The sequence below is a fragment of the Stenella coeruleoalba genome (assembly GCF_951394435.1).
Source record: "Stenella coeruleoalba genome assembly, chromosome: 2".
Taxonomy (NCBI): domain Eukaryota; kingdom Metazoa; phylum Chordata; class Mammalia; order Artiodactyla; family Delphinidae; genus Stenella; species Stenella coeruleoalba.
The window spans coordinates 107,549,620-107,569,482 of record NC_137147.1 but is presented as its reverse complement, the minus strand read 5'-3'; the positions used below and the strand labels follow the sequence as shown (position 1 = coordinate 107,569,482).

The following is a 19,863-nucleotide window of genomic DNA, read 5'->3' as shown; positions in this document are numbered from 1 at the left end:
GGACACGCAGGCCCAGCGGCCATGGCTCACGGGCCCAGCCGCTCCACGGTACGTGGGATCCTCCCGGGGCACAAACCCGCGTCCCCTGCATCGGCAGGCAGACTCTCAACCACTGCGCAACCAGGGAAGCCCTGAAATGTCTTTTTATGTCCTTTGCCCATTTTGTTTTTGTTCATGTATAATTGACATATTATATTGGTTTCAAGTGTACAACAATATGATCAATATTTGTATATTGTGAAATGATCACTACAGTAAATCTAGTTAGTTTCTATACATCGTTACAAAATTTGTGTGTGTGTGTGATGAGGATTTTTAAGATTGACTCTTAAGAAATTTCAATTATACAATATAGTGTTATTAACTATACCATGCTATACATTACATCCCATGACTGATTTATTTTATAACTGGAAATTTGTACCTTTTGACCCCCTTCACCCACTTTGCCAACCCTCTACTCCCTGCCTCTTGCAACCACCAATCTGTTCTTTGTATCTGTAAGCTGCTTGTTTATTTGGTTTTGTTTTTTAAAGATCATACATGTAAGTGAGATCATGCAGTATTTGTCCTTGTTTTTCTCTGTCTGACATATCTCATTTAGCCTAATGCCCTCGAAGTCCCTCCATGTTGTTGGAAATGGCAAGTTTGCATTCTTTTTTATGGTTGAATAGTATTCCGTTTTGTGTATATATACTGCATTATCTTTATCCGTTCATGTATCAGTGGACACTTAGGTTGTTTCCATACCTTGGCTGTTGTAAATAATGCTGCAATAAGGTGTTGTGTATATATCTTTTCAAGAGTTTTGGGGGTTTTTTGCATAAATACCCAGAAGTGGACTTGCTGCATCAAATGGTAGTTGTATTTTTAATTTTTTGAGGAACCTCCATAATATTTTCCATAGTGGTTGTACCAATTTGCCTTCCTACCAACAGTGCACAAAGGGTTTCCTTTTGTCCACATCCTCACCAATACTTATTTCTTACCTTTTGTGATAATAGCCATTCTAACAGGTGTAAGGTGATAGCTCATTGTCATTTGACTTACATTTTCCTGATAGTGATGATCAATATTTAGTGATGTTCAGCATCTTTTCATATACCTGTTGGCTATCTGTAGGTCTTCTTTGGAAAAATGTTCATGTCTTCTGTCCTTTTTTTCAGTTGATTGGGTTTTTTGCTATTGAGTTGTATGAGTATTTTGGATATTAACCCCTTATCAGATATATAATTTGCAAATACTTTCTGTTATTCAATAGGTTGCTTTTTCATTTTCTTGACTACCTGCTTCGTTGTATAGTCCTTTGCCTATTTTCTAATTTTTATTTATTTATGTTTTACTTTTGAGCTTTGAGAATTTTTTATATATTCTGGATATTAGTCCTTTGTCTCATACGTGTTTTATAAATATTTTCTTCCAGTCTAGAGTTTCGCTTTTCACCTTAATAAGTGTCTTTCACAGAGCAAAGTTTTTAATTTGAGTGGAAGTCCAGTTTATCGATTTTTCCTTTTATGAATTATACTTTTGGCATTAAGAAGTCTACCTAGCCCTAGATCCTGAATATTTTCTCTCATGTTTTTTCTGGAAGTTTTATAGTTTTCCTTCTTACATTTAAATCTGTGATTCATTTTGAGTTAAGTTTTTGTACAAGATGTGAAACTTGGGTCGAGGTTCATTTTGGGGGCTGTGGGTGTCCCAGTTACTTTGACACCATTTATTGAAAAGCCTATACCTGCTCTATTGAATGTTTTTGTACCTTTGTCCGAAGCAGTTAGACATATTTATGTGGGTCTGTTTCTGAGTATTATATTCTGTTTCATTGATCTATGTGTCTGTCTTTCCACCAATACCACATAGCCCTGATTACTCTAAGTGTATAAATAAGTTTTGAAATTGGGTGGATTATTTCCATCACGTTCTTCTTTTTTAAAATGGTTTTAGCTGTTCAAGGGTCTGTGCCTTTCCATATACATTTTATAATAATCTTTGCCTATATCTGCAAAAAAAATTTTGCTAGGATTTTGGTGGAAAATGCATGGTACAGTTGTATATTAATTTAAGGAGAATTGATGCCTTTACTATGTTGAATCATCTAATCCATGGAGGCTGTATGTTTCTCCATTTGTGCAGATTTTCTTTGATTTCTTTAATCAGCATTTTGTGGATTTCAGCATTTAAGTCCTGTACATATTATATTAGGCTTGCACGTAATTTTTCTTTTTTTCTAGAAATTATAATGGTATTTTTTATTTTGGTGTTCACATCTTCATTTCTACTGTATTGAAATATAATTACTTGATTTTTGTGTGTCGATCTTGTATACTGTCACCTTGCTAAACCTATTCATTAGTTCTAAGAGTTTTTTGTAGATGCCTTGGGATTTTGTACAAGGTAGTCATGTCATCTGCAAATAAGGACTTTTATTTCTTCCTGTCCTGTGCCACTTTCCTTTCTTTTCTTGCCTTATTGCACTGGCAAGAACTTCCAGCACTGTTTGAATAAGTGGGGAAAGTAGACATACTTGCCTTGTTCCCCATCTTTCAGTCTTTCACCAAGAGGTATAATGTTAGTTCTAAGTTGTTTGTAAATGTTCTTTGTCAAGGTAAGGAAGTTCCCCTGCACTCCTTTTTTTTCTGAGTTATTACTATGAATTGGTGTCAAATTTTTTCAAATGCTTTTTCTGTATCAATTAATATAATCCTATGGTTTTTGTTCTTTAACTATTAATATAGTAGATTACCTTGATTTTTGAATATTCAAGTTTTGCATCTCTTTGTAGATTTTATATACAATTAACTTTTTAAACCTTATTCTTTGAATAAATTCAAAATTCAGAAGGTACAAAAATGCGTACAATGAAAAGTCTCCCACACTATCCCTTAGCTTTTTAGTTCATTTCCCCACAGAAAACTAGTTTGTCCCAGCAGTTTCTTGTGTATCATCTGGAGGTTATTATGCATATATGAGCAAATACATTATCAACTTTTATTATCTACACTAGCAGAAGTTACTGTGGAAAGAAACTATTGAGGGTGTGCATATGCTAGGCGTTGAGCTAGTCACTTAAATTATTTCATTGAATTCTTAGAACACTGCTTTTATTTTATTTTTTTCCAATTTTTTTTAATTAATTATTTTTGGCTGCATTGGGTGTTCATTGCTGTGTGCGGGCTTTCTCTAGTTGCGGCGAGCAGGAGCTACTCCTCTATGGGGTGTGCAGGCTTCTTGTTGCGGTGGCTTCTCTAGTTGTGGAGCACAGGCTCTAGGCACGTGGGCTTCAGTAGTTGTGGCATGTGGGCTCAGTAGTTGTGACTCACAGGCTGTAGAGCACAGGCTCAGTAGTTGTGGCACGCAGGTTTAGTTGCTCTGCGGCATGTGGGATCTTCCTGGACCTGTGTCCCCTGCATTGGCAGGTGGATTCTTAACCACTGCGCCACCAGGGAAGTCCCAGAACAATCCTTTTAAATAGGTCTTAATATTTATTATTTAAGGTTCAAAGACATTGATTGATTTGTTAAACATCACTTAGCCACTGAGTGGCATAGCTGTTGTTAAGTTTAAAGTCTGCCTGGCACTGAAGTTCACGCTTTTTTACCATAGTGCTTTTATGGGATCTTCACTATGGAATATAGGGACCCTTGTTTTTTCTAATTGCCCCTTCTGGGTATGTACACACTCAGGCCAAGTAGTAGTGATATCAGTTTTGAATGTGCTAGGTAATTGATTACATTTCTAACCACAACCATCACTGACTTGTGAAATCAGAAAATTCAGCGGATTTTTACTTTGAGAAAAATGTCTTCGGCCTGGGTAAACAGTTGTGGGGATATAATGAAATTTACTTTAGTTGTAGACTTAACCGTACATATAATTTGCAGGGATAATAGAACCAGAAATAATGCACCAGGTGAAACCACCCTTGGCTGTTCCTTGTCTTCCTTTTTACAGGAACTTGCCCTTCAACTTCCTTTTGACTGAACACATTTTGCCTTGGGCAGCATAATAAATTATAATACCATAATTTTTCTCTGCTAGTTTGTAATAAATTATAGATACCTTGGTTTATTTGGTGCCTATAAAGGTTATACCAGACAGATAAATTCAGATAATGGATATATAGTGAAAATGGAAATTACAAACTTGAAAATTTGCACTTTTCATATGTAGTTGATGACTTACCATTGTCATCTTTCTGGGCCTTGTTTCCTCATCTGAAAAATAAGAATATAGGTCTAAGATAATTTCTAAGAATTTCTTTGAGCTAAAATGTACAGTGATTCATTCAGTCATATAACAGGGTCAGACCTATTGATTTCTTAATTTGTAAATTTTGCTAGTGAGCTACAATGTAAGGGGCTTGCCCTTTTCTTGTAATGATTTTCATAAAAAATTGAATGTTTTATGTGAATTTTCGTCTAAATCTCACAAGAAGGAATGGGGAGAGACTTGAATGAACAGAATGAGGGTAACTTCTCACAACTTTGGACATTTTTACGTACTTTCAGTCAATAAATGAATTCCCCTGTATTAGACAAAGTCATCTTTATAGATCTGCTAGTGCCTGTTCTCAACTAGTTGACATGTTAATTTATGGAAAAGGGTTGGTGGAAATGAAAGCACTGGAGACCCATTTCCTTCCAATTTTCCTCTAACATGTCAGTGAATGGGGAAGGTTGGCAACTTCAATAGGGAAAGTTTTCACAAAAAGTGGGAAATGAGTACATTTCAGAATTTAGCAGATGGTTCTATAAACTCTTATATAGTGGGACAGGATTAAGAAGTGTGACTAGTGGCTGTGTGGCCTAAATCTGTCCTGTTAATAGTTGTTACTCCAGGAGAATCTGCCCTGAAAAAGCAGAAACACATTGACTTGTGTGGGTGGCAGCAACGATCTAGTTCCTGATTAAGATAAATAGAGCTGAGGCCCCCAACCCTATAAAACAGGGGCAGGAAAGAAAAGACAAGGAAAAGCCCTTCCTTATAGTTTTGTTTGTCTTTGTGCAGCAGTGTCTTAGAATCCTGCAATTAACATTAATCCATTGGGTACCTTGGACACAAAAGAGTATGTGGCCCAGAAATTTCATACTTGGCCAAGCTGTCACTCAGGGCAAAAGATTGATAGGTCAGTAGTCTTGGAAAACATGTTCTGCAAATCTTTTCTGAGAATCTTGTTTGAGGTTATTCGGTAGAGGAAATGAATTAAAATAGAATTCAAGAATGGAGAAGTGCTAGAAACTGTCAGTATTTTAAAATTATAACTAATGACAGACACAGGCATAAAAGCACTAAGCAATAATCAAGAAAGGTTTGATGTTTATAAGCAACTTTTGTGGTAACTGGGGGATTGAAAAGAATGTAAAGGATGAAAAACAAGATTTTCAAAGATTTATGTGTCTGTATGTGTATGTATGTGTAAATAAATGATGGACTAGAAAAGGGTTTGAAGACAGTGGTCTAAGCAAATGGCCAATTTCTTACTATAATTTATGATTTTATAGTACGTTTCAGTGTTTGTGAAAATCTTTGTTTGCCACTTTTTGAGTTAAAAGCAAGACATATATCTGACACATTGTTGTAAAGGATAAAAGAAAACATAACGGACTGGGTAGCACAAATCAACAACAACAACAAAAAAATCCTAGAAGCATGAAGAGAAATCTACCTAATCAGAACAGTTATGACAGTAAATGTTTGAATCCCCTGTTGAGGAGATACTGTCTTTTATAAGAAGGATATTTCCAGAGATTTGCTAAATAAAATAAACATAAAGCATAAGGGACTGAGGGTAAACATCAAAGCTTTGGTTCAATATGTCAAACAAATGTGAATAAAAAGAAAGTAGGTTTGGCGATCTTAATGATAAGCAGAGCAGAATTTATGGCAAATGTGGCATAAGGATCATTTTTATATGGGTAATTGGCACATTTCTGTAGTAAAGAGATTAATGATCGTAACAGCAAAGTTCATGAGACAAAAATAGAAGTATAAGTAGAAATCCACAGTCATGTGGTTTGGGGGGATTGCATCATATCACAGTTTAACATCAAATAGCAACAAACCATATGAATAGTATTATAATTAAAGTCCGGATTTGTTTTAAGTGTCAGTGAAGGATATATAAAAATTGATCCTATGTCAGGCCAACAAACAATTCAAGTTCAAGGAATATAAACTATGTTGAAAGCTTATACAAATCACTCAGTCATTATCTCCAGCGCTAACCATCTAAGAATGGACCCAAGTTGCCAATATGATGATCAAAGTGTTGGCTGTATTTGTTGAGGACGCAGAGAACGTCACTGTAAAGAACAGGGCTCCCTGGTAGAGATAGGCTGGAGAATGTGCTTGGGACCTCAGGCCACAGTAGTTGCCTCCCATTGTCTCCCTCCTGTAGGTCCTGTAATGGATCTGCGAATCTGCATGGAGGATTGTAGCCTGTCTGGAAAGATCAGGTGTTGAGAGATGGAAAGCCCAGGGTGAGATAAGGGTCTGCTGACTTGCCTCTGGAAAGAAGGTTCTGTGCCTTGTTCTAGGTGTACTTAACTTCAGGAAGTCAAGGAGGAATCTTGGCTCTTTTTACTGATCCCTGGAATAGGGAGCAAGACAGAGCTTGCTTCCTTTTTGAGGCATAGGAACTCTGCCCAATAAGTGTTGGCCATTGGCCGCCTTTTTGCTTGTTGAGTAGCCATTGAGGTGGGAGAGAGACCAAGAGTGCTCCTTTCAGCCCTCAAGAGTAGGAAAGCTATGTCTATGGAATGAGGTAAAAATTGGTAAAGAGAAGATGGGTTCCCTCCAAAAAGACGAAAAAGATTATAAATTAATGATATAGTGATACTGGGCTTCCCTGGTGGCGCGGTGGTTGAGAGTCCACCTGCCGATGCAGGGGACATGGGATCTTGCCCCGGTCCGGGAAGATCCCACATGCCACGGAGCGGCTAGGCCCGTGAGCCATGACCGCTGAGCCTGCGCGTCCGGAGCCTGTGCTCCGCAACAGGAGAGGCCAGAACAGTGAGAGGCCCGCGTACCGCAAAAAAAAAAAAAAAAAAATGTATATATATAGTGATACTAACATACATAAATAATGTATAAATTATATACATGTTATATATACAATTTATGTATAAATTTTTATATGATAAGTATAAATAAAATAATAATAGAAACTAAAGTTTTAGAAAAGTAAAAAAAACTCTACTAAATAAATAGCTGTTGGATCAAATGGGAAATAAAGCTTACCATAGTGAATTACTTTGGAAGTGATGGACCTTTGAGGCCATCTCTTTCAGAATGTTAGTAGCTTATAACTGTATGATGTGAATTTTGATTCCTGATGGGTGTTTTTCTCTCCCTTGGACCTCAGCGAGAGGGGGCATTGGTTATTTATCTTCAGCAGTTTCTGTAGCATCTGTTTTTGCTTCTAAGCTGCTGCCTGATGCTCTTCATATTTCTGGTTCCAACCATAATTATTAACTTCCACTCCTGCAGCTTTTTATTGCTCCCACCAGGCTTCTATTATCATAAGAGAATATCAGCTAATTGGACTTGGTTGTAGTTAACCCCTGGATTCCACAGTTGTTGAATGACAGGTAAAGAATTGTCTAGAATCTTAACTTTGGATTCCTTCTGCATTGGAGAATATAGCAGGTGTCTTTTAAGTTGCTGGTACTTTGAGAGTTGGGCTCAAAACTTAGATTATGTAGGAGCATACTGTTCCCTGCAGAAAAGGTATTTTTTCTAGGTCCTTTACCCAGACCCTGCAGATGCTGTAATATACAGCATCATTATTTGTCAGGTGACCGCCCTTGTGTGGCTGGGGTTTCCAGTAGAGCAGACCTGGTGCTAACTGGCTTCTCTAAGGGCTGGAGAGAGTTAAGTAAGTGTGTATCTATCTGTTTCCTGTTTAATCCCAGATGCTAAAAAGCCTTTTTTTGGCAGGTTCTGGCTCTAGGGTTTGTTTTCTTTGTGAGCAATAGGTACCTATAGCAGTGAAGGGCTGAAACAAAGTTTATTGTTGGCGTGGCTGCAATGGGCAGCCGGAGCCTCCATTTCCTTGGCCATTATTCCTCTTGTTTTACACATGCAGAATTAAAAAAGGGAGGTATGGCATGAATTCTAATTCATATGGATTTAGGGGAAGTTGGACAGGAAGCTGGGCTCTGGAATGAGACTGCTTGGGTTTGAATCCCAGCTTCACTTGTTACCTGTGTGATATCTCGTGCTTCATTGTCCTTTTCTGTAAAATGGGGGAGATAATTAGTACTTACCTTGTAAGATAGTTGAAATGACATTTAAAGCACGTTGAACAGTACCTGGCACAGAAACACTCAAGTGTTAGCTGTACTCATTTATGTTGTTATTAATAACGTGAACACTTGCTTTTCTTTCAGAATTGAGCACTTTGCCGAAATCTACAGTCAAAAAATTGGCATCAAAAAGGAAGTTCTTTTGAAAACCTTGTGGGGAGATTATTATATAAATACGAAGGCTAAGAAGATTATGAAGGTTGATCAGGTAATGTGGCATATGTCCCTGTTGATTGTTGGTCCCATTGTTGCCCTATGAAAACCTGTACTGTAACACACCTGTAATTTGGCCTTGGTGTATGGGAGTCAGTTTATGAGGGATTTTCTACTGTATATATTTGGCTAAAGTTCACGTGTCTTATATCCAAGTATTGCTTAAATACAGTTCTTTAGGACTGCCTGGGTTTTTTTTTTGTTTATTTTTTCTTTTTAAGAGGAGCAAAAATCTCAGATCCTGTGCATGTGAACTCGACACATATTTTGCATCAGGCATTTGTGTGTCCCCTTCATAAAGAGACATCTCTTTCAGACATCACTGTGTGGCCCACACTTTATCCCTAGTCTCAGCTGAGGCCTTCTCTCATTGAATGTCCGTCACCATGCTTCGCTGATGTGGAGAGGCAGGTGCTCCCTGGAGCACTTCATTCTATCGATTGAGGTGATGTAAGGCTGCTGAATCACATAGCCTCAGAGGATGCTTTTCTTGAAGATTTTTTTTTAAATGTAAAATTCAGGATTTTATAAATTCATTCTCATTGAAGAGCATATATATTCCCTTAAGAAGGTATTTATAAGTATAAAGCTATAGGAAAGGAAAAATATCAGAAGCCAGCACTGCTAATGCTGTGGTTTTCATTTCTTTCATTCTTTCTGGATAGATACATACATCCCTCAGTTGAGATATTGCTGTTTATATAATATAGCTGCTTTTCTGCTTGACATCATATTGTGAACATCTTCCGTTGCCATTAAAATCTTTCTATAAACAGTGTATTTAAGAAGGAGCCAGTGTATGAAGTGGGAAAAAGCATGGTTTGAGAATCCAACTCTGTTTGAATCTCAGCTCCACCACTTACTAGTTCTGTGACATTTGTCTCAGTTTTTTTCATCTGCAAATTGGAGATAGTAATATTTACAGGGTGGTTAGGATAATTATATGAACTATCCAAGAAAAGTCTTTAGAACAGTTCCTGTCACATAAGGACCCTATTACATCATTTACATAATCATTCTACATAAATGTAGAATCTACATAAATCCTGTAAGATTGGACATAGTTTTTATTTCTGTTTCACGAATATTTCGATATTTTAAGTAAAGCTGTGGTGGGCATCTTGATAAATACATTTTTATGTCTTGACAATGAGCTTTTTCTAACCAGGCATTCAAAGGTAATGGCCTAATTTCCCAATACCTTGCCAATAGTTCTTGAGAAAGAGGGTATCAGTTTATATTCCAGCTCTTGTATATTATCCATCTCAAAGTGCTCTTGCTATTATTTTGTACAGTTTGGTAAGAGAAATAATAGGGTTTTTTTTTGTTTTTTTTTAATATCTTCTTCCTTGAAGTTGAACATTTTTCATGTTTAAGAACATTCTTTAGAACAAAGTCCATGGAAATTTTAGAGTGAAGTTTTAGCTCTCAGCTTGGGTATTATGTATTTCTTTGATGGCAGTGAAAGGACAACTGCAGTGATATAGCCCCCAAATGGTCTTGTTTGTGAAGTCCATGGTTCCTGGAGGAAGAGAACAGTGGGTTGTTACTGATTGTGGATTATTGGCTTTTTAGAGCATTCTTATAGCTACTTTCCTCCACTTTTCTGTTGAGTAAATATTTTCTGGTAGAAATGAAACACTGATAATAAAACATGTCAAGAATGAATATGTAAGATACCGATGAAATATTCAGAAATTTAAGCCCATTCATCCTTTTTTACAGGCAAAAGGAAAGAAACCTTTATTTGTACAGTTGATCCTGGAAAATATATGGAGTTTGTATGATGCTGTCTTGAAAAAGTAAGGCTGTTATAAATTGTTACATAAATTGGGCAGTATAATTTGCCTCACTTTGCAGTTTGATGAGTCACACTTCAGAAAGCTGAGATAGACTGAAAAAATGAACAGAGCCTTTACAGAGGAGTTGATTACAGGGCTTGGAAACAATTTAAAGGAGTATGTGTAACCCAAGTAAAGGGTGACAGGAGGGAGAGAACAGCCATATTTTATAGAGTGCTGAAGTGAAGAGATATAAAGGATGGAAAGAAACATTAGACTTTTGTTTATACAAACTCAGTTTAAAATAAAATAGTAATTGTAGTAGAAAAGGTGTTTGATATCAAGGATCACTAATGGGGCACTTGGGGGAAAAACTTGCCTGATACAAGTGGAAAAGAATGTTTGCTTCAGTAAATTTCTAAGTTGTTCCAGAGATGGAATAATGATTTTTTAGTATTTATTTATACAGTTGCTTTACCAGTTGACATAGCTTTTTTAGGGAGATTGTGGAATGGTGCTTCATGGGACGTTTTAAAGAAAAGTCCATTTGGAAGTGTATGGGTAGAGGTTGAGCAGTTTTCTCCTGTGGCAGGAGCCCCTTCAAGCATTTTTATTTTTTTGTAGTAAAAGTAATACATTAGGAATAAATGTGTCAAACAATGTTGAGTCCCTTTTCCTCACTGCTCCTTTGTGTCTTTATGTGATCTTTCTCTCTCCTCACCCCTCACCCCCCACCCATCCTGTACGTTTACTATAGGGACAAAGAAAAAATTGATAAAATCGTGACTTCTTTAGGATTAAAAATTGGAGCCCGAGAGGCACGGCATTCAGACCCTAAAGTTCAGATCAATGCTATTTGCAGTCAGTGGCTTCCCATATCTCAGGCTGTTCTTGGTATCCTTTATTTTAATGGTTTTTAATGAAATCATAGATTTGACTAAACAAGAAAAACCAGTGTGTTATTGGCAATCTGGAAATCCTCTGAAAATAACGCATTTCCATCCAGAGTCTTCTGGGGTTATTTAAGGTTCCACCATGAAACTGTATTAAGTACTTTAAAAATGAATATATTAATATTAACTAGGACTAATACTAATATCAACCTGAATGTTCTTAAAAAATGTTTTTAGTTTTTGTTTAGTAATCTGTAAAATAAAAACTTTTAGACTAAGATTTACATATAAGTAGCTAATTTAGATGTTTGTGTTAGGATCACTGGTTCATTTTATTTATTTATTTTTGAATTTTATTTTCTTTATTTTTTTATACAGCACTGTTCATTTTAGACCCATATTTTCGTTAGCTTGTTGATACTTCCTCTCACATTAGTGATTCCAAAAAGACTTGATTTTCAATGGCTTACATTAACTAAAGTGATTTTATAGATGAATTTAGACTATCTTCTCTTCCTTGACCTGTGTGTACTCAGGCGTACCCCTGCAGTGGGCTGGGGGTGCAGTGTCCTGGGAGTGAACCAGCAGTGGATCTCAGAGCTGTGATAGACACATACCCCTACAGTGACACTCGCTCTGGTGGGGGACCTTCTTGTATCATAGCTTGTGGCTGATGGTTGTTTTATACCAGTTTATGAAACCACATAAAAGATTTTGAGGACTTAAAAGGTCACAGTTAGCCGTGCTCCTAAGTTCTGTTGTCCTTCCTCACTTGTTCCGTAGGATGTCAGTGTTAGAATATCTATCATGAGGATCCTTTCTGGGCTCTAGAGTGTCCATGAACTCCCTGAAATTGTATCCATATTTTGAGATGTGGTATATGGCGTAGTGCTGCCTTATAGCCCAGGCATCTCATAGACATACATTGTTACCTCAGTATTTAGTGCATACTGTGACTCTCTGCCATGGTGGAGGGCACTTGCTCAAGGTTTTGAGTCCTTAACAGCAGACTTCAGCTATGGTGTGTCAGAAACTTCCTAGTCCCCTTGACATTACAGCCGAGAGAGTGGAGAAACTGATGTGCGCAGGATCGCAAACATTTGATTCTCTTCCACCGGAAACCCAGGCACTGAAAGCAGGTGAGGTAAAGATGAACACAGCAGGTAACATATTTTTGAGTCCTAAGTCCAGACTACTCTAGACCAATTTGCTAAATGCTAGTTTGCTAAATGACCAATTCCACAGACAAACAATTTCACAAACATTTCACCAGTTGCCTTTTGTTTTCTAACATTTCAGTTTTGCTGGAGCCATTTTGCTCTGCCAGTGGAGTGGGGATACCAGAGGCTCTGAGACCGCTACCTTTTGCCCTGATCACGTTTCATAATCTCATAATCATGCTGTATTCCATCCCCCTAAATAGCCAAGAATGTGTTCCTGAAGTGCCACAGCACCACCATGGCTGTGTCCCCAGGGACTGTGGAAAAGGGCTTTCAGGGGCTGTGCTGCTCTTTCTTTTTTTTTTCTTTTGCGGTACGCGGGCCTCTCACCGTTGTGGCCTCTCCCGTTGCGGAGCGCAGGCTCCGGACGCGCAGGCTCAGCGGCCATGGCTCACGGGCCCAGCCGCTCCGTGGCATGTGAGATCTTCCCGGACCGGGGCACGAACCCGTGTCCCCTGCATCGGCAGGCGGACTCTCAACCACTGCGCCACCAGGGAAGCCCAGTGCTGCTCTTTTGAAGCCCCGTATATGCGCTCCCCAGGAGAGGGATCCTCCCGTTCCAGGCTCCGTGTGGCTCCATGAAGTTCATGTGTATGTACTCACTTTCTCCTGTCCTTTTTCTCCCAATCTACTGACTTTGTAGCCCCTGCCCCCCAAGTCACTGCTGTTCTCAGGGCCACTGTTGACTGTCCTTTGTTATATCTTTCAGCCAGTTCTCAATCCTCATCTGACTAGATCCGTCACTACCATTTGACATGGTCGATCACTCCTTCCTGCTTGAGTCATTTTTTTCCTTGACTTCTAGGTTTCCACATACTCCTACTTTCTCCCTGTCTCCCTGGCTATTTATTCTTTTTTTCTTTTTTTTTTTAAAAAACAAAAGTCAAACAAAAGTTTAATAACATATATACATGGGACAGACCCAGGAAAACAGAATAACTGGCCAAAACCCTCACCTTAAATACTGTGAGTGGTTTAGGACTTCAAAGGGGAGGAAGGCAATTCACATGAAGATGGAAAAGCAAAAGTTTGGTTGAAAAGAATGTTTGCTGGGCTGTGCAGAGACTCTGGGACACAGAGTGGACTCTGATCTCTAGGTCCTTCCAGTTTTCCCCACCACACCTGTCCCATATTCTTTGCAGTGATAGCTGCATATTCTTTTCTGGTGATAGCTCTATTCCGGGACCAGGTCCTTTATCTAAATTCTTTAGGCAGCTAAGGGGACATAAAAAGAAAGACTTCCTGAGTCTTCTGCTTCTTAAAAATAATCAGCCTAAATTAATCCTCATGCCGGAGGAACACATTCTGGGGTGGCAAATTTTGCTCTTCAACAGCTCTCCCTTTGAAACGTCTTCAAGGAGTGTCACAGTCCAGAAGCTGAGTTCGTAGATTGTTCCATCTCATTAAACCAGTCTCAGTCCTGACAGTAAGTCTGTCTAGTTAAATTCATCTCTGGAGGCAGTGATGCAGGTGGGCTCTCAAAGTTAGGCTTATAAGGTGCAAGCAATCGGGTCTTATAAGAGGCATTTCTGTGGAGACAGAAGAAAAAGGTTAATGGTTGGAGCAAATTATAAACCAACTTCTGAACCTAGGAGGCAGCCAGTCAAGATTTCTAGATGTCAGAGTCAAGTATCATCTGCATTGTGAAATGTCGTCGATGATGTCTTTGAGTGTTCAGGTAAACTTCCTGAGCGGCTTACACAGCAACGGGCCTGAAGATTGTCTAAACATGGGATGTTGTGTGGTGGTCTCTCTCAAGTGTATTGCAGGTTGTTCAGCTTCAGTTTGCAGGGCTTCAGGAAAGGGGCAGCTTTGGTTCTCAGTGATTCCGAATCAAAAGTGGGAGAAAAATTGGAAATGTGACTTTGGAGAGTTGTAGCCAAATATTTGAGGAAACTAGAAGAATTCAGGATCCAGTCCAGTTTACCAGTAGAAAAACAAAACCTCGAAGATGATAACAGAACTAAAATCGAATATCCACAAGTGTGTATTATAGTTTCTATTGAAACATAATTTTTTTTTCTCTGAAATCACCTTCATTTCTACCCAAGATAGCCAAATTAAGACTAATTTGTTTGCAAAGTAAGTTTAGTTTCATTAAACTTGGCCTGATCATTTTTATAGGTCCAGCAAGAATAGCAGCTGACCATATAGGCTCTTTTAAATCTGCTTTACTGGAACTTTTCATAAGGAATTTCCAGATTGAACTTCTAATAGTCTCTTGAGGCTCCGGACGCGCAGGCTCAGCGGCCATGGCTCATGGGCCCAGCCGCTCCGCGGCATGTGGGATCTTCCCGGACCGGGGCACGAACCCATGTCCCCTGCATCAGCAGGCGGACTCTCAACCACTGCGCCACCAGGGAAGCCCTGGCTGTTTATTCTTAATCTCTTTTTCCAGTTCCTCTCCATCTCCCTGACTTTTTAACTGTGGGATACCCCAAAGCAAGGCTTAGTCTTTGGACCTCATCTGTTTTCTACCTGCTGATCTTGTCCAGTCTCAAGGCTTTACATGACAACAGCATGCTCTTAATTCCCACATTTATCTCATGCCCCTGCATCGAGTCCATCTGCAAATCCTGTTTACTCTTCCTTTGAAATATATCCAGAACAACTACTTTTCAACATTTCCACTTCTGCCTCCCTGGGTCCTCCCTGGACCATGATCTCTCATCTGGTTATTACAATAGCTTTCCAGCTGGTATCCCTGCTGCTGTTCTTGATAGCCTTTCATGTTTTCTCAACACTGCAGCCAGGGTGATCCTGTTAAAAATTGAAGTCAGGGCGTGTCACTTTGTTCCTCACAGCCTTTCAAAGTTTTCCCTGGCAAGACTTCTGATAGGTATTTAATTCTTGCTTCCTTTATTCCTTATTTGAATTTTGTTTTTGTTTTTGTTTTTTCTCTATGTGGGCCTCTCACTGTTGTGGCCTCTCCTGTTGCGGAGCACAGGCTCTGGACGCGCAGGCTCAGCGGCCATGGCCCACGGGCCCAGCCGCTTCGCGGCATGTGGGATCCTCCCGGACCGGGGCACGAACCCGTGTCCCCTGCATCGGCAGGCAGACTTCCAACAACTGCACCACCAGGGAAGCCCCCTTATTTGAATTTTACTGTTGAATTCTTTATGTGTGAATTATTTTGATGTGGCGTGCTTTTTTAAAAAAATTACTAACCAATGGTTTTTTATCTTAACCAATGGTTTTTTTATGTAGGTTAAGAAAAATGTGAATACGTTGATAGGAAATTGTGTTAAAATTTATAGATTTAGGGGAAATTGACATCTTTATAGTATTGAATCTTAATTCATTTCTAAGGTTTTTGGTTATTATCATGATAAGATATTTTTGTCTGTTTTATTTTCTAACTTGTTTTTGTGAGGGATTGGAAAAGCTACTGGTTTTTATGTATTTTATTAGTAAGCTACCTATTGACTATTGACCTTTGGTAAAATTTCTCAGTTCTATCCCTTCTCCACAGGAAACATTTCTGAGGGCTTATGGTGGGTGGTTAAGCCCATTTCCTAGCTTTAGCTCTATGTGGGAGTTCCTCCAGCCCTTCTCCCACCCTATCAGTTTTGCTTTTCTTTCCTCATTTCTGCCAGTTCTCTTGCTCTTGCTCTACTATTTTTCTAGCAATTTTATACTTTTCCAGATGCAATTTTTATCATAGTGGTAAAAGATTATAGGTTGCTTATGTATTTAGATGATGCCGTGTTCTAAACCTCGTAATTGTTCTCAGAAGAATCTGGCTCTTTAATAATGGGAAAAAACAGTAACAGTTTTATTTCCTGTCTCTTTAGCTTTTATGAAATGTGGAAGCGAAGACACTGCTCCGGTTATTATCTTTGTTTCCAAAATGTTTGCAGTTGATGCTAAGGCTTTGCCTCAGAATAAGCAAAGGTAAGGATAAAGGCAAAGTTGGGCTGGGCCAGGGAAGTGGTGTAGGTTTGACGGGGCTGCAGTGAGGGTGTGGGTGGGAAGGTGCAGATAATGCTTTCTCTCCTCAGCCTGGAATTCATACGCCGCAGCCCCTGCGGGAACATAAAATTTGCAGGGTACTTTATCTTTTTGTGATACCTCTGTGGGAGATGGTTGTTGAAATCAGCTCTGGGACTGTTGATTTGAATTCATGTCAGTTTGAAGAGCAGTAAGAGTAGTGGTAGCCACAGTTAACTTTTATTGAACGTCAGGCAGGGTCTAATCTGAGCCTGTCTTGTCTGCCCCAGTAGAGATTGTTGGATGGGTGAGTATCTCTGCTGATCTTCGTGTGTATTGTGCGTGTGTGGAGGGAGATGGCTCATTTCTCAAGTTTCCAGAGTCTTGGAGGATCTATTCTACATCGTATGAGTTGGTCATGTGTCTTCCCCTCCTTCCCACCTGCACTGCCCCCCACCCCTCACTAGTATAAATGATTAGATCCCGATCATTTCTTGTGAGAGTTATTGCAGCAGTCTCCTAGCTGGTTCCCCTGCCCCAGTATCTAACTCTGCCAGTCCATTTGCCATCCTTCCTTCAGTATGATTTTGGTGTCTGGAATGAAAAGATTCACTCGATATAGGAGCTTGGAAGCTCCTCTTCTGTGCTATCCACAGCTACTCTGGGGGCATTCTGTGTAACAATTTTTCAAGTAACCTGAGAGAACGGATATAAATATTACTTCTGAAGAAGGTCCTAGTACCTCAGGCAGCATCTCAGATCTTACTCTTTTATGTTATAATTAATAATGATGATAACACTAATAATTGGCTGCAGTTTATTAAGCTTATAATATTCCTGCCTCACCATTGATTATGCCACTTAGATCTAACAACAGTTCTGCAATGGAACTGTCTAATGTTTCAGTCTTACCTGAGGAAATTAAGAGGCCTTAAAAAGACTAGGTAGTGCACTCAAGGTTACATAGCTAGAAGGAGGCCAAAGCAGTATTTGAATCTATATCTGTCTAGCTTGAAAACCTGTGGTCTTCTACGTCACGGTGTGGAATCTGGCCTGTGTCATCCTGCGCAGCTTTTAAACTCCACCTCTAGATCTAGGCAGGCAGCCTTCCAACCTGCCTGCCCTTTTTAGATTCTGGGCCTTTGCTTTTGCTGTTCTCAACTGTACTCTTATCAAATTCTTGCTGAATACTTACTTGCCGCTAAGTACCTGTTAGGTAACATCCTATTAGGAGTTTTTGAGGCAGTTCCTCTCCCTCTGAATCCTGAGTCTTTGTGTTCCTTTGGCATCCTTCTTGAGAACCAACTTCTTGTAGTAACAAGACGTGATCTTCAGATAGAAGCCGCGTTCCTTGGTCCCTTGGTTCCCATCATCTCAGCTACCTGGTGGTGTGGTTACTGATCGTACCAACTATGGCCAGCTTTCCAGCCCTTTCTCTGACACTCTCCCAGCCCACCCCTTGGCCAGCTTCGCAGAGGCCAGAGCAGGAACATTCAGCTTGGAATCCTGAGGGTGGGTGGTTTTGTGTCGTTGCCTCTTTTCCTTTCTTCTCCAGATTCATCTCCCCAGTCTGCCATTTGACGCTCCAGTCAGCATTCTCACCTCTGGTCTCCTTCATCCCTGCTGTTGCTGACTGCCGTCCCCTCAGAACTGTCATCCGTAGTTAGCTCAACTACAGCCTCAATAACTCACTGCCCACAGATGTTCCTTGACTAGTAGAGCTCTGTTTTCTTGCAAATAAATTCCTCTTTATTCTCAATAAATACTAGTTTACACAATGGGTTCTTCATATAAAACCTTGCTGACTTCTCTTCCGTCTGCTCTGTTTACCTCTGCCACCACTCCTGGTACTCACAGCAGTGCCTGGCACATAGTAGACGTTAACTGGATGGATGGATAAACATGTAGATGGACAGCAAGCCTGCATGCATTTGATGCTGATTAGTAAATATAAAATGCTAATCATGTTATGAGCTCAGGCAGAATGAGGATTTACTATATGTGAACAAGTATGCTTCTTTCTTAACCAAAGCTAAAATAAAACCACATTTACTTAATGTGATGATGATTTTATCGTCTTTAATTCCTTCTGGATGGGAGACATAGCCTGATGATAACGAGTATAGAGTTTGGAGTTATCTGCATTTGAATTACGGCTCCTCCATTTATTGTCTATGTCACTTTGGGTCGTTATGTAAGTTTCCTAAGCCTCCGTTTCTCGTCTGTAAACTAGGAGTAATAATACCTGTGTCATTTGTTTTGATAAATACGTGCTATAATATACGTAGAGTGAAGAACACAATGTCCGTATCATAGTGATAAGCCCATTGGAAGAGACCGTTTCTCTCCATGTGCTAACAAGTTCATCGGGGGGTTTTTTCCCACCCTGTTTGTAGTAATAATAATGTATTCTGCATTTATATTTTAATTCATACTTTTCAGATACTCTTATAAAAGATTTTAGCAAAAGTCCAGAAACAAGGTAAGTTATCTAAGGATTGATTGAAGGAGCAGCTGGAGTGTGTAGCCTGAAGAAGAGAGGGGGGAGGGGAAGAGCATGAATGCAGATGATTGAAAGGAAAGCAGAGGGAAGAAGGTTTGTTGGATGTTGCTCCAGAAGACAGAACAAGAGCCATGACGAGAAATTATGAGGAAGCAGCTTTTATCCTGTGTTTGAAAGGCCTTTAACATGTAGAGCTTCCAGTAAGGAGGAGCTTATCTCTTGTAGCGAAACTGCCAACAGGCTTGATTGCCTAACGACACCTGAGCAAGCCATTCTCAAAGGTCGCGCCCTCATTTTTTTGTGTCTTACGGCACAGCCCTACCACCTGCATTGGGATGGGTCTGACCAGAAGGGGCCGACTCCTAGAGCCGAATTCTTCGATTTCGAGGGGCAGGTGCTAAGGGAGTGGCATTGGTGTCCAGCCCTAGTGGGAGGTCTTGTCTAGCAGGCAGGTGTCTGAAGAGCATAGCAGTGGACAGTCAGTGACCTAAGCGTTCACCTCCCAGGGTAGCCCACACAAAGTAAAAAGGGGTTTTAGGGTACCTGACATCAGGATCTCTAAGAGCATGTGGCCGTTTAGAATGCACGTGGACAGTGCACTCTCAGAATGGCCATCTGAATGGATTCTAGTGCTTAAGGAGAGAGAAGGGGAATGGGGAATGGCAGGTTGGGAGACGCGATTATCAGCCAGGTGTCAAGTCAGAGACCAGGGGGTGAAGCAGGAATCATAAAATCACAGTGGGGGACAACAGGGGAGGCAGGCACAAAGTGACAGATCAAGCAACGTGACCCACCCCCCAGATGAACCCCCCAGCAGACAGCCAGACACACCCACGCACTGCCTTTTCTCTGGTGGTACTTGGGTCTAACACAATGACTGATAATCACTATTTGACCTCTTATCCTGATGAGTTGCCAGCATTCAGCCTGACCCTTCTTCTTGGACCCCAATTCTCCATGAAGATATACTTTTGTACTTGAGGAGAAAACCTCAGTTTCTCATTGAAGTCTTATGCT

The 19,863-nt window shown here is 39.8% G+C and overlaps 1 protein-coding gene across 1 annotated transcript in view; it reads left to right on the top strand.

Moving 5' to 3' along the window:
* Window positions 1-19,863, top strand: part of EFL1 (elongation factor like GTPase 1) — a 136,893-nt gene that overhangs the window by 19,012 nt on the left and 98,018 nt on the right. The window contains exons 8-12 of the mRNA XM_079912636.1: window positions 8,391-8,514; window positions 10,245-10,321; window positions 11,058-11,194; window positions 12,210-12,332; window positions 16,208-16,307. Of these exons, the coding sequence (XP_079768762.1) occupies window positions 8,391-8,514; window positions 10,245-10,321; window positions 11,058-11,194; window positions 12,210-12,332; window positions 16,208-16,307 (561 nt within the window). The remainder of the gene's footprint in view (window positions 1-8,390; window positions 8,515-10,244; window positions 10,322-11,057; window positions 11,195-12,209; window positions 12,333-16,207; window positions 16,308-19,863) is intronic.